Source organism: Pleurodeles waltl, chromosome 7 (assembly GCF_031143425.1).
Source record: "Pleurodeles waltl isolate 20211129_DDA chromosome 7, aPleWal1.hap1.20221129, whole genome shotgun sequence".
In the NCBI taxonomy this organism is placed as follows: domain Eukaryota; kingdom Metazoa; phylum Chordata; class Amphibia; order Caudata; family Salamandridae; genus Pleurodeles; species Pleurodeles waltl.
This window is the reverse complement of record NC_090446.1, coordinates 126,556,416-126,572,047: the sequence shown is the minus strand read 5'-3', so window position 1 is coordinate 126,572,047 and position 15,632 is coordinate 126,556,416. Positions and strand designations below refer to the sequence as shown.

The 15,632-nt window shown below is 40.3% G+C and overlaps 1 protein-coding gene across 3 annotated transcripts in view; it reads right to left on the bottom strand.

Moving 5' to 3' along the window:
* GMEB2 (glucocorticoid modulatory element binding protein 2) overlaps nucleotides 1–15,632 on the bottom strand; it is a 136,640-nt gene that overhangs the window by 103,838 nt on the left and 17,170 nt on the right. For all 3 annotated transcript variants that reach the window (XM_069243284.1, XM_069243282.1, XM_069243283.1), the window contains one exon: nucleotides 14,414–14,596. In XM_069243284.1, the coding sequence (XP_069099385.1) occupies nucleotides 14,414–14,544 (131 nt within the window). In that variant the 5' untranslated portion in view covers nucleotides 14,545–14,596. The remainder of the gene's footprint in view (nucleotides 1–14,413; nucleotides 14,597–15,632) is intronic.

Sequence of the window (15,632 nt, the reverse complement as noted above, 5' to 3'; positions counted from 1 at the left end):
CAGCCTCAATTTATTTCATAGGGATTCAGAAAATCATTGTTGGCTTGGTCTTTTTTTAAATATATTAAGTTGGAGAGGGGTGACTGAATTTTCCAGTTTCTGGAAAATGTAATGAAAAAGAACCAGGCGCTAGTTAGGAGTTGCCTGACGGATGAGGATAGTCTGCTCTTTTATTGATATCTGTTCAAACATTAATAAAGCCCTTGTAAAACCTCCTAGATTGGTTCACACAGCACTGAGGTGGTTTAATCATGAGTGCTCGGCAGCAAACCAATCACTACGCAGGGAACTTGCTGCTAACCCTAGGAATCCTTCTACAACAGCCGCCCTCCACAACAGTATAAATCGGTTACAGCAAAGAGATGGTGGAGGTTATCGCACAGGGATACACTAGTTCAGGCAGCATTGAAGAAGGACAGTTAAGTCCTTCTGGACTACTGTTACTGCTAGGAGAACTGTTTATCACACGGTGTCTTTGATTGGTTGCCATATTATGGATTACTTTTGAGGCAGCTTGTTCATGGGAACCTAATGTCGTTACTTGCAGGACAAAGCTATCCAGGGCAGTTGGCTAGCTTCTCAGTCAACGCAGCCACATAAGGGGAGGGCACTTTCTCCACTACACAGATAGATGTCACTCAATGCCTCCCTGTTGCAACTTATGGGGCTGAGATTTGGGGCACAGCAAATTGTGAAGCCATACAGGTGTAGGAAAATTGTTCATTTGCCACACGGAGCAGGCTCCGACGAATATGGGTGATCGCATCAGAGTTAATCCCGTCTTCTGTGGTTATCAATCTGGAGAACCAAGGAGGCGTCTCTGACTGGAATATAATTAACAACTGCCTTGTATGTGATAAAGGTCTCACCATCCTGTAGATAGCTTATGTGAAGAAAACATTTTACAAAAGTTTGGGATGCCTCACACTTTCTTTGAGCACGCCTCGAGTGGTAACTTAAATAGAAAGCATGTGTCAACGGTATTAATCGATCAAGCCCGATCCCACAGACTAAACACGGAAATGTTAAACCCCAGTGTCGCAGCTTATCTGCATTTGAACCTTGACAGATCACCAACTAATTATTTGTTTAGTGCATGCAGGCATTGGGAGCGATGTCTACTATTTTGCTTTAGGGCAAATACAATCAAATATTTACTTTGTCTTCCGCTGGGATTTCAAAAGAATCTTGGAACCAGCCTGTGCCCTTGTGATGGTAGTTCTGGGCAAACACTGTTGCATTTCACCTTTTTTTGTGTGGTTATTACAAAAAATATACTAAATAACGTTTAATCCCCTTTATGAAGTTTTAGAATTTTAGGCAGCGTGGTTCAGCTTTTTATTTCTTGCAACAGCTGACTGTTGATGTGTCTTGTTTTTATGTCAGCTCCTTTCTGAGAGCCGCTCTGCGGTCACGTAGCACAATGCACTTTGAATAATGTTTTATTTCCCCGTCCTGATATATCTGTATATGTATGCGTTTTATAATACTGAAATGTACTCATCACAAGATTTGTTGCTATGCTGTCTGAAACTGCACTGAAATGAATATTTATATATTGTATGTTTTTATTGTTGATTTGTGCACTTTTATTGTTACTTTCACATCCTAATAAAGTTTATTCTGATTCTGAGTACTACACAGATTATGTTACAATTTTTCAGGGATTGTGTAGGTTACATGAAAAACTGAGTCAAGCATTGGCTGGCTGGATAAACCAATTTCAGAATGTTGTTTTTAATCAGAGAAAGGACCACAGCAGTTTTTAATCAGTCCTGGACTACCTCTAATGATAATGAAGAAAATGTCATCTCTCATATTAGGGGCAAGGGCTAAGTTTAAAAAAAGATGAAAGTCACATATCAGAAATGAATCTAGCAGCAAGCTTGATACAAATATTGCTTCAAATATTCCTCCAGCAGTTGTATAAATTTGGAAAAAAAAATGTAATGCAAACTTTGGGCCAAGGGCAGATGCTGAAAAAATGACTGCTCGAACAGCAGTCTTATAAAAGTTGACTTTAAATTAAAATAACTTACCTTTTGAACGCGTTATTGTGAAGAAGCATATTTAGGAGCCACAGAATATAGGGGCATGAGCTCTTGAACAAACAAGAAAATGTCTTTCTGGCTGTTACATGGATATTTGGACAAAATATTGTTATAAAAATATTGGGAGACAGAAATATTGGAAATTAAATATCATGACACACAAATATCGTGATGCATCAGATATGATTGAAAAGAATATCATTTTTTGAGGTAAGTAATATCATTTTTAATAATATCAATGTTTTTAACATTGTTTTCACTAATATAGTGGTTAAAAATATTATTTTGTAAATAATTTAACATGTTTAAGTTAACTTATTAATTTTATGTGTTATGATTTATGTAAATGTTACTGTTTTCAATATACAGCTTATAATCTTAAGTGATTTAGATTTTCTTTAATTAATTTTAATAGTAATTTATAGTGTTGTAGCGGTTTGTTGGGCCTGTAGGGGGATAAGGTAAGAAGTTAATTAGGCAATAACTGAGAATTGTTAAATACATTTTAATTATATGATTGCTATTTATTATGAAATGTATGTAATACTAATTAATTTTTGTTATATGTTACTAGCGGTTTGTTCGGTCAGTATGGTTATAGGGTGGAAAGTTAAATGAGTAATAACTAATTATTAATTATTTAACTGATTTTTAATAATGTAGTACATGGAATATTCATTGATTTTACTTACAATTCAGTTGTGGGCTGCAAGGTTTGGAAAGGAATAGAGTGGAAAGTTGATTAAAGTAATAATTAATTAACTATTTACTACAATTTGTAAATGAAATACTTTAACTGAATTTTAAATATATAATTGTGGAATGCCTATTTATTTTCATTTTATTTTAGTTGCAGGATGCTAGGTTTGTAGGAAGTCTAGGGTGGGAAGTTAAGTAATAATTAATTGATAAATAATTATTGTTAATTAATTCATTTTAAATATGTAAGCTATGAAATAGTTTTCTTAGTTATATTTCAGGTGAGAGCTAATAGGTTTTTGTAGGGGTACATGGTGGGAAGGTAATTAATTAAGAATTGAATAACATGTATTAACTGATAATTTTATTATTGAATAGTAATTATGGAAGTTGATTAATTGCTTTAGTTTTTTAATATATATGTTATGCAATTTTGTATTAAGAGTTTTGCTACATTCAGGGGGTTATTTATATATGTAATGTGTTTGAAGTGACATACTTTCCCTACTCTTTTAGACTGCAGTAGGAATTGTAAAATTAACCTCTTCAAAATTCAACACTTTCCCTACTGTTGCCCTGTTTGGAGTAGGAATAGTAAATGTTTACCCTCGGAAATTGAACGCTTTCTTTACTGTTGCAGAGACTGGAGTGCGAATAGTAAAGTTTAACCTTCCAAAGTCCAACACATTCCCTACTGCTGTGCTGTTTGGGGTGGGGGTAGTACATTTTACACCTTGAAAGCCCAATACTTTTCCTAGTGTTGCGCTGAAGGAAGTGGGAATAGTAAGTTCCACCCCTCCGAAATCCAATGCTTTCCCTACTGTTGGACAGACTGGAGTGGGAATATTACATTTTACCCTTCCGAAATAAAACCCTTTCCCTACTGTTGTACTGTTTGGAGTGGAAAAAGCAAATATTACCCATCCAAAGGCCAATACTTTCCCTGCTGTTACAGAGACTGGAGTTGGAATAGTAATTTAACCCCTCCAAAGTCCAACACTTTCCCTATTATTGTTGTGACTGGAGTAGGAACAGTAATACTCACCACTCCATAATCCAATACTTTCCCCACTCTTGCAAAAACTAGAGTTTAGTTTAAGCAATTTATAAAGTGCATGGCTACCCGAAGGCCTCCCAGCGCTAAGAAGGAAAGTAACTGCATCAAATACAAGAAAAAAAAGAGATGACTAGGGAAAGAAAGTTAAGTCAGATAGAGGACAGTTTTTAGTTTTTTCCTAAAAGATAGTTCTAGAGGTTCTTGCCGGAGTTCTAGGGGAAGGGAGTTACAAAGGAGTGCTGCCTTGATTGAGAAAGATTTGCCTCAATTTGCCTATTGCCAATTTGCCTTGGGAGTGAGAATAGTATATTTTATATTCTTAGATTCCAATAGTTTTCATAATATTGGTCAAATGGATTTTATAGAATTGTTTTATTTTTTATGTTTTACATTATTTTTATATTCAAATGTATTTTAATCTTTATAGTATTTGTAGGAGTTTTGGGGATTTTTCCATTTTTAATATTGTATTTTTTGTCCACCTGAATTATATTTTTTCTTATCCAATTATTTATATATTTTTTGGTTTTATTTTGTATGTATTATATATATGTGTGTGTGTGTGTATGTGCGCGCATGCATGGTGTAACATAATTCCTCCACAGTTATTCATTTTACAGTATAACAATTTATTGAATAATTTAAATGCATTACTTTGAATATATATGTTTATTATATATATATACATACACATATTAACACAAAATATTAAAAGCAATGTAAAATAAAAAATAATGATTATATATATTACTCATGATAAATTTAAAATATGAGAAAATTATTGTAATGTAAAATAAATATTTTTTATTAGTTATACACTAACTGGACATTTGAGCATTGACAACGTGAACCTGATTTTGCATTTTCTGCCCAAAGACATAATGGAACAGTGGTGGGTTGGGAGTGAGTTGTGCTATTCTGTGTGTTTTGCAAATCTCAAAATATATATTTTTAAATTATGTTACAACATATATACATATAAATTTATATAAACACAAACACATTTGTGTGTTTATCTAAATGTTTGTTCATACTTAGTATTAAATATTAGTGGAATGTATTTTATTTACATTATATTAAATTTATATATTAAAAGAATTACAATTTACTACTTTAAACTCTATATATTAAGAAAAAAATATTTTTGTTAGATAATAGTTTCAACAATATTTTTTCAGATATTTTTGTACTTACCATTATAAGTATGGCAGCACAATAGTGTGGTAAACGATCTGTTTGACACAATATTTTTGGCCAACATTATTTTTTACCATGATATTGTGTCAGTGAATCTGTTTGAGATCTCTAATAATCTGTTACAGAAGTAGCTATTTTAGATCAAGCTTACCAGACAGCAGTTGGCTGGCTGCAAAAGCCATATTGTGGGCTTACCAAGAACACAGAGGCTTGTAGCCTCCCTGTTGCTTACCATTGGTTGGCGTTACTGTCCCTCGCACTTGCCTGTTTCTCATTCTTTAGTTTGCCTTGTCCATTTTGTGTTTGTCCCTTCCCTGGAGCATTGTTAATTTGCTTGTTTCCTTCCACTGCTCCCTTTTAGAGTGCACGTGTTTTGCATCTTTCACCCTAGTGTGATTTTCTTCCCTCCTCCATATGTTGTTCTTCCTCACTAGTGTGACTGTCCCATGCCCATGATGTGTTGACCCTTGTGTGCTTCTCCCCTTACATTATTTTCTCACCTGTGCACTTCTCCCCTTCAGCTCCATGTTGTTCTCTCTCGCCCATTTGATTTTTCCCCCACACTCCACATTGCTCTTTCTCTTGTCTGTTTAGTTGTTTTCTTTTGCTCCTACTCTTCAAGGTTTTTTCTCCCACTGTGTCCTTGTGTTGCGTGTTTTGCTGGCCCCACTCACGTCCCTGTGTTGCTTCCACCCATAGCACCTGTGATGTTTCTGCCCCACCCCGTGTTGCTTCCACCAACCCTGCCTAAAAAAAACAAATGAAACATTTTCACATGTTTTCCTTTTTATTCACAATGGATCATAATAAAATTAAAAAGGCTTCTGCATCATTTGATAGGCATTGTGCATGCATGGGTGGGGTCTACAAATTATGCAAGAGGCGGTTTCATCGGCTTCTTTTAATTCTTTCGCCATGCTACACAGCATTGGGGACGCTGTCCAGTATGGCTAATAAAAAACTGGCAAAAGCAAATAGGTCCCAAATGTAGGTACCAATGACTTTGCCAATGTTTGTTTGGGCAATGGTCTTTTTAAAATAAACTATGAACACTGTTACACAACATTTTTAGAGACTCACCACACAGACTTCAACTAGTTCTTTCAGATCACCTAGTTATTATTTCACTGTAAATAGGCATAATGAACCGAGACCTGTTTTAAACACACACCTTCAAAGAACATAACATGTCTAGGTTTTTGGGAAGCCAAGCAGCAAGTTGTATGTAGACCTTACTTGGGTCCTCACAAGAGAACAGATCCACATGCTTTAATGACTGAAAATAAGTTTAGGTATGCATTTTTTCCAAGTCTCCTGTCAAAATTAATTGGTGGGATGATAACCCTAGGACTTTGGAAAACAGACAGAAATATTGATTTCTGCTGCACTTAACCAGGCGAGTAGGAGCACACAAGAGGTTGAAATTAGCTAAGAAGATAAAAGTAGTGCCTGGTGTACAGTGGATAGCGCCTGCAACCAGTAGATAAAGTTTTAGAATTTCCAACTTTGGCACAATTTACATTGTTACCACAGAATATAATTAGACCCAAAGTCTAAAGACACCTGCTATAATAGTTTCAGCACAGTCAAGACCAACCTGAGGTGTGAGGTCTGCAATGTCTGAGGAACAGTGGGGGTTTTTCTCTGGGGATGAGAGGAACAAAACAGCATGGAGGATTTACAGTGAATGTACGCACAGCCACTTATAAACCACTTGAGATACTGTTTGTGTACAGAAGGACCCTCTAAAACATAATGAAATCAAGCTATTCACAACGTAAAGCAATGTAATTAGCATGCACTATGGTCTCTAAAGTTATTAACCAGTGAAAACAGTATGCTAGACTGACATCTCATCTTCGGCAAGCCATCCTGTGGCTTAGAACAACATAGAAATAGATACCCTAACCAGCTTTCTCAGCCTTTAAGAAAAAAACAATATATCTATGAAAGCTTATACTCTCCTAGTTTCTAACCTCAGAGATACAATCATACGTCAGTGCACACTGACCCTCTATCCCCATTAGGATTGCATAATACCAGTTATTCCTCGTTAAAACCACTAATAAGAAACAGAAGCAAGTGTACATATTGTGCAGATAGGGTCCTTGTTGATGAGAAGCCCTATGTGATAAAGCCATTCAGTCTGTAACACAATGGGCCTCGTTTCGAGTTTGGGCACAGAAAACTCCGTCCGCCAAACTCCTGACAGCGTGACTGCCGCCTATGCAGCAACCTCCCGGCTGGAGTCATTATGAGTTTCCCGCTAGGTTGGCAGGCAGAAACCTAAGTTTCGGCCCGCTGGCCTAGCGGGAATCTGGCTACAGCACTGTCTCTGGCTCATAATCAAGCTGGCGACAATGCTGTAACCAGTAGGGTGCACCGCCACCCTCGCAATGTTCAATGTCTACAAAGCAAACACTTTGCGACGGTGCTGGGCAGGGGGGCCCCTGCACTGCCCATGCCAAATGCATGGGCAGTGCAAGGCCCACGTGTGGTCCCATTCACTTATTCTCCGCAAGCCTTTTCATGGCGGTGTTACCACCATGAAAAGGTTGGCGGAAAACAAGGGCGTAATCTGCAGGGCAGCGCTGCTTGCAGTGCTGCCCTGGCAGATTAGGATCTCCGCCACCACCAGACCACCGGGATAAGACCCTGCCGGAGCTGGCGGTCAGACCGCCAGGGTTGTTATGTGGCCATTGGACTGTTGCCACGAGTGTGGAGGTCGTAAGACCACCACACTTATAATGAGGCCCATAATCACAGCTCTCGTCCTAGATATGTGTGAGGAGCACAACCAATGTATCTGCAAAGCTTTAAAAAAAATACTCTTGCAATTCACAAGTGAACTTCCACCCAAAGCCTCTTCCACTCTGCCACTAACAAATAAAATATATATATTTTTTTTTAAAACAGAAAAGCTAGCCAGTCTGACTCATATCAGATCCAGACAGGCTCGGTTTTCAGCATGTTGTTGCAGAACTGCAATTAGAAATAGGCAGTTAAAGGAGTCATACTATTTCACTCCTAGCACTGAGTCAGACACCTATGGTTAAGCATTTCTATTTACAAAAATCGTTTTAGTTTTTTACCTAGAATATTTCAGCTCTGCTCTATTGACCAAAACCGGACCAACACACACAGTTTTACCAATGAAACTCAACTGAGCATGGCTCATTTACTATTTCAGAATGAACACTTTCACATGTACTAATATGTTCACATGTTCATTGTGAGATTTCGTATACATTGGTCACTCATAGCCCATGGTTGTAGGAAAGATCTACATGGTTAAAACTTTGACATTGGCTCTCCTCTTGTGACTAAGTGTGATAGCTGTAACTATTGTAGTATCACTAGTATGGCGTTAAGTGTACAGCTGAAGCTGTATCCTAGCCTTCAATAGGTTCATAGCTTTTTAATTATATCACTATCAGCATTAATGGGTCTAACCTACTGCCATTACAAGCGCAAACATCATCAGTGCTGTGTTGCCCTTCTGGTTTGGGTTGCACTCTGCAGATAAAACCAATATGTAAATTAAAACAAATGCCACTATGCAACACCACATGCAAACGTTCAACAGTATACACTAGACAACATCACAAACATAACCAACACACAAAATTACTGTATACCAAATAGGGTTAAAATGTTGCACACAGTAGCACAAAACACACCAAACACAAACATCCAGACAGCCAGCAACACCATACCTAAACTATCTCAAGACACTGGACAAAAATGTTATATGCCTAAGAAATGTGTAGGCAACCGATTAATGCCCTTGGCAGATCACTCCAAACCCAAAATGGCATGCATAGAGTTCACTGAACATGAAACCGCCACTCAACCCGAGACTGACCATAACATAAAACCCACAATATATTATCACAAGGTGGATCAGTACTTGGTCTGTAATTGAAAACCGGGAATAAATACAGGATTTGTAAAGCATAGCAAATCACCCGTGAGGGCCTAAAGGCGCTGAATTGTAGGCATGCAGAGAATAAGGGCCTGATTATGATTGTGGCAGTCCAACCGTTGGACCGTCACAACGACAGTCGAGAGGCCGTTGTATTAGGATTTCCCCGCCGGGCCGGATGGCGCAGACAGTGCAGCGGCATTGGCTCTCAGCCAGCATAGTCGGAATGTGCACTGCTGCTATTGCAGGCAGTGCGCATTCTGAGTGTGCTGACAGAAGGGCCCCTGTAGCCCCATCTCTGCCTTTCAGTCATGATCAGCACGGCAGTGCCACCATGGTCACCGCTGTACTTGACCACGGCTTTCCCCAGCGATGGTACAGCGGGATCTTTGATCCTGGCGGTGTTGTGGTGGTCCGACTGCCAGAATCCTAATCTGGTGATTGGACTACCAAGGATGCGGCTGTCAGACCGCCACTGGGAGTACGGCGGTCTTTGGACCACCGTACTCATAATTTGTCCCCAAGTGATTTGCCCAGAATCACAAGATGTAGAGCTGACGCCGAGACTCGAACCTGGTTCGCCAGCTCGGAAATCAGCAGCTCAGACTCTTCTCCCCATACAGTTGCATTCCAAGTCTGCCAATTTACAAAGGCTGGTCCCCTGATGTTGAAGGTATTTCTGTGCAAGGACCTCCAACCAGACTGTTACCTCCAGCCTTGATAGAGAATGTCAACACATGCATGGATGGATTGTGTTGATCCTGTCAGCATTACCCGGCAGATCAGAGAAATACCAGGATCTGCTTAGATGCAGCCATATTATTTATAAATCTTTTTTTTTTTTTTTAGAGCAGAACAAACATAAAGAATAAGGAAATTAAAAAAGCACAGTTGTTCACTGACACAGTCAAGCAAAACAGTTTTTTGAACAGCCTATGTGTTCCCTCCTCCGCCCCTTCCCCCACAGCTCTACGAATTATATTTGATTCAGCATGAGTAGGATACAATGCATCGGAATCAGCACTAATAGGGGAAGCACAAGGATTTCCTCTATAATCATTCCACATTCCCCAAAATTTCTCCTATTTCTGGGGACAGCCCCAGCTCTCATACACCGTTTTCTCAGCCAAAGTGCACCAATCCATGTCTTGTTTCCAATCTCCCGATTGTGGCACCAGTTCCACCCTCCATAAATGTGTAGTATTTCAGTTGGCTACCATTAGCCCTAATTTCATCCAAGTCTGTTCCATACGATTTAGATCAGTCATATCCCAGATATTCAGGAGGCACCACTTTGTTGAGGTACCCATGTTGCTCCCACAGACATTATTCATACAGCCAACCACTAATTTCCAATATTGTAGTATCAAAGGCAGCTCCATATAGTGTGAAATAACGTACCTACTTGGTCACAGTGTTGGTGCCATTGTGTGCCTGTCGCTTGGCTCATTTTTACCAGGGTAGTACATCCATAATAGGATCTGTATAGTATTTTTAACTGCACTAGACGGAATCTTGACCTTATAGCCACCACCATAGGGGATGCCAGGCTTCAGGCGACTCGTCATCTTCGAGGCCCCCCCACCCCACTCCACAGGTCGTGGTCCCATTGTTCACATAACTGTTGCATAACATAACATAACTGATGCAGTGCAGTGTTGCAGATCCTATCCTCACAATCACGGGGTAGTCGTAGTATATGCCTGTGGAGGACGTAGATTAGGGATTTCTTCCAATTAATAGTATATCCTGAATTTTGACTATACAGGGTTAGTATTTGTATGATTCAATCGAGCGTAAGGGTGGGGTCAGAGATGTCTTGAGAGAGTTTAGGTAGAATGTCTGCCTAAATCAATATTTTATCTTCCCAGTCATTGGTTCATTGCAGTCCTCAGACCAGGGGTTCTCGACTAATCTATGCCACCATTGGCTCCAAAGAGTGAGTAAAGATTAAAGGTGAAAGCAGGCACCCGAGCCTGGGGATGAGTGTAGAGGAGCTTAATCACGCCATAAAATGCGGGCCAAAGCCCATTTTGGCCAGCACTTCGAACATGTAAGGCCATTCGACAATATCAAATGCCATTTTGGCATTGAGCGAAAAGAACAAGGGCATCTTTGTGAAGTTTTTCAGGTTGACCTAGGACGCCACGAAGATGTCGTACGTTGAAAGTGGTGTTTCACCTCGGCAGAAAGTTGGATTGGTCTGGGTGTCAAGAGAGTCATGATCCTTGGGAGGAATCCAGAGTCACAGCTTTCCTTAAACATTTTCAGTAGTTAGTGGGCTATTGTAGAAATAGCATGTTTGTAGAATCAATGGTTATGCCATTTGGGCCTACTGCATTGCCTGAGCTTAAGCTATGGATGGCTCGCACTAGTTCAGCCTCAGGACGTTCTTTCTCTAGGTTTGCCCTGTCGGATTTTGGAAGGTTTGGAAGTTTCATATCTGCCAATAATTCACAGGAGTCCTCTGTCATAGCGGTAGAGCTTGGGGAGTATAGGTGGGTGTAGTAGGTGACAAAAACATTTGGCACTGCCTGCCTGTATTTCGCTGCTATCTGCTTGTATTTCTGATACCCAGCGAGCTGCCCTTTGTCGCTTGTACAGCCAAACAAAGAGGTTTCTGGCCCTAACTCCCACTTCATAGAGGTGGTGTTGAGTTGCTCGATAGCTAGACTTAGCCACATCAGATGTGGTGTGCTTTTATTACTTTTGCTTTAGGATTAAGGTGTGCTGAATGTCTGGATTTCCTCAGTCAGTGAGCTTTGAACCTAGTTCATGGAGTTCTCGTTCAAGTGTTCTACCACTAATGAAAAAAGCCCTGTCCCTTAATGACCACTTTGAATGCCTCCCATAAAGTCTGCGATGAGCCTACTGAGGATTCGTTGTTGGTGAAATAGTGCTTTGTGGCCTCATGGCGGCCCTCTCAGACAATGGGTATCTTCAGGTACCAAGGATTGAGTACAATTCCTCAACTGACTAGCCGGTTCTGAAGGGTGTAGACTGCCCAGATTGGGGAATAATCAATAATATCCCTGGCTAAGTGGCAGAAGTCTCAGAAGTAGGAAAGCTGATGAGCCAAGGAGAAGATATAATCTGGGAAAAACTGCCATGTGCCCCAGTTTAAAAACGTATAATATTGTGTGGTCAGACTGTGGATGCGTCATGTGTCTATGAAGCCAAAAGCAGACAAGATATCAGCCAAACGATGACAAGAGGACTCAGTCTGCTTGGGGGGCCAGTTGTCACTTTCATCACAGAGTGCATTGTTGAAATCTCTGCTCAGTAGTAATCCGCCATCCAGTACGTGGAGGAGGAAAGCATTCAGGTCAGAAAGCACAGTGTTGTGCAGTCATGGAGGGACATAGATGGAAATAATATTTATTGTTTTGCCTTCCTGAGTACCAGAAAGCTACACAAATCTTCAGTGTATCAGGCCAAGTGTGTCGTACGATGAGCAGTAGAGTCTTTTGTACCACGATGCCTACACCTCTAGAACCCGTGGTATAACCTGCATGGGCAACCATTTTGTATCCCCATCTGTCAAGTGCACAATACGGGGTACCTTTGAGATGTGTCTCCTTGAGGAGAACATCTGGGGAGGGTTGTTTAATGTAGTGCCGCAGTACTCCGCGTTTAATTTTGTCCCCAAGTCCATTGGCATTCCAGGATAGTAGCTTAATTGTTGGGACAGTCATTGAGGCGTCCATAAGCATTCACAAATGTGGGGTAGTGCATACTCCCATTTCTTGGTAGGAGAAGTAAGGGGTTATGAAGGAAACCTACAACGAGTGAGTGAAATTAATATCAATGTTAGTTTGCTACAAACATACTGTTGTAAACGAAAACTCACTAACAAAAATGACTAAATTCCAAAAACGACCCCACCCTCCCTGCATGACGGACTCCAAACTGTCCGCCTTCCCAACTTCGCAGGGTGCCCGTCTCCCCAAAACATTTTGCAAACTTTAGATGGTTGTGGTCAGCACCAAATGACATCCCATCTCCCCACCCCCAAAATGCAAAAAGGATAGTTGTTACTAAAGTTGTTTGACCCCATGTGGAGACCTTCCGTCCCTGACCACGGCAGTGGCCAGACAAAAGACCAGAAGGGTAATGTCAATGTGCTCAATACGTCCGAGTTCCAAAGCACAAATAGTCAGTTCACTGACTACACGTATTCTTCTTCTGGTAGTGTTTACAGGAGTCTAGAGACTTTATTTAGCAAGTTTTCTGGTGAGTTGTGTCACTATTGCTCATCTGATTCTGTTGGAACCACATAGTTGTCTGGGCTGCTTACTCTCCAACCTTCCAGCCAGTCTCAGGCCTCATCAGGAGTTGCAAAGTACCATGTTTTTCCATCTGCCGCTACTCACATTTTTGCTGGGAATATCATGGGGTATTTTATTTTGCATACCCACAGGACCCTTTTGACTTCAGCAAAGCTGCAGCGCAGTCTTTGAACGCAGTGTGTGAAGTATGGAAAGAAGGTGATGGTGACTGGTGGAGCACTGCAAGATGTTTGTAAAATAATGTTGCAATCTCGGTACTTGAAGAGGAGACTTATTAATGGGCGAGGCGGCGCATCTGGTTTCGAGAGGGTACCTAGTACTCGGTGAGCTCACTCAATGGGGACATAGTTAGAGAGGCCACTGGATTGCAGTAGTTTGAGTGTGAAATCTTCTAAAAGAGATCAACTGCAAGCCCTTCCGTTCGTTCAGGGACCCCATTTATGCAAACATTTTTTCATCTCAAGCAGCCCTCGGAATCCTCCAGTCTGGCCTCTAAGACCCTAATGGTCGCATGGAGCTCCCTAACTTCGGTTTTTAATATTGCAGTTTCAGCCGTGAGGTTGGCAATTGAATCCTCTGTGTTCTTCATCTGGGCCCTCATGTTGCAGAGATCTGCTGTCAACAGTGTAACCTTGATGGAGAGTGAGTCTATTTTGGTCTCTAGGCAGCTGGGATACATATTGCACACAACATACTCACTTGTCCATAGCATTTGATTGATCTGATATGAGTACTGCCCTCAGTTGTGCAGCATATTTAATTATTCTAAAAGTATTCCACAGAAAATAACATTCTTATCAAATACAGTGATCCACAAGATACACAGCCCAATTATGCAGTGCATTTTATTGACCTCAAAGTGGCCAATAATGCGTGCTGTTGTTGCTTACAGACAGTTCTTTGTTTGGATGCAAAGCCTAGAATTTATAATGATGTCATCTTATCAGAAAAATGGATATTATAAGAAATATTCTTGTTTATGCAGTGGTTAATAAGTCTGAACACGTGACCCAAAGAATTTAATATCCACACTTACTCTGCACTTTTAATTATTCTATCACAACAACCACAGTAGTTCCTATTCATGTGGATCCAGTATGCATAATTATTTTAACAGAGTGGGCCATGGTACGAGTTGCATGCTCATTCAACACAGGCGATCCAAGCTGTGCAAGAAACAAAAACTGTGCCTCACCGGTGCTGCGTCAAATTCGTAGCGACCAATACAGTTTTCACATCTTCCATCCCCGAGCCATCGACCACATTGTCGGGTGTGGTCACCACCACCACCTCCTCCACGTGCATGCTGACATCAGGGGTAGCCATGGCTAGTCACCGCAGTGACAGCGCTGACAAGGTGCTTCACTTTCCTGGAGTTCTGTACAAAGTGAAGAAAAGATGTTAATGAAGCAAGGACAGCTCCTCTTACAGCAGTGACATTTATTTTACTCACAAAGTTTGTAACTCCACTTTCACAGCTGTAGCCAACCACACAAATGCACAATAATAATATACTCAAAACACGTAGACAAAAATCACACAAACCACTTCTGCCCTCACTAAAAGAATCAAAAAAGTTACAGACCCTTTGGAAATGTTCATTTATCACTAGCAAAGAGTGTCACTGTGTCACGTACAGTCACTTAATGGGTAGAAGTAAAGTGAAAAATGTTTGTGAGAGGGTTAGGCCTCTGTATTAGTGGAAAAACAGGGTACAAATCCAATTTGCAACAGGGTTTATATTAGCTTTCATTAGGAAACAAATACAACTAGCACTCCCTCCAAGTCAGTTATACCTGGTGGTAACAGCCCATGCAAACCTGTGCTCAAATGGTAACTGCATGCACAATTACTGTTCCTGCATGCTATTCCTTATTCAGTTACATGAATGTATATCTAGTGCAATTAAGACCAACAACTGGACATCAAAGTTATTTGTCCAGGAGGGGGGAATTTGCACCATGCATAGGTCAATGCACAACGTTTAATAAGGGACTCGAGTAACAATTTTGGGACTGATTATAGTCATGGCACGGCTAGTGATTTACCACATTTACCAGTTACATAATGAAGCAGAGTTTTCAGTACATGTTTTTCCATACCAGACAATCTTCTCTTTGGGGCACAATTTGTTTTTAAAAAACAAGACCAATTGATAGGATAATATTTCTGTGTCACTAGATCTTAGAAGGGGAAAAACTCATTGAATCCAGAGAGAAGCATTTTGCAAAATTCGGATAGGGACCCACTGTTGATGTCATATACCATTTCTACACAACTACAGTTTTTGTATCCAGTGCATCCAAGCAGCAAAAGAGTGACCAATATCATCCTAGTTTCTGAATCCAGTAAGATCCCATATTAAGAGGTTGTATATAATATTATTCAATTCAAGTGCATCCAGCAATGACAAG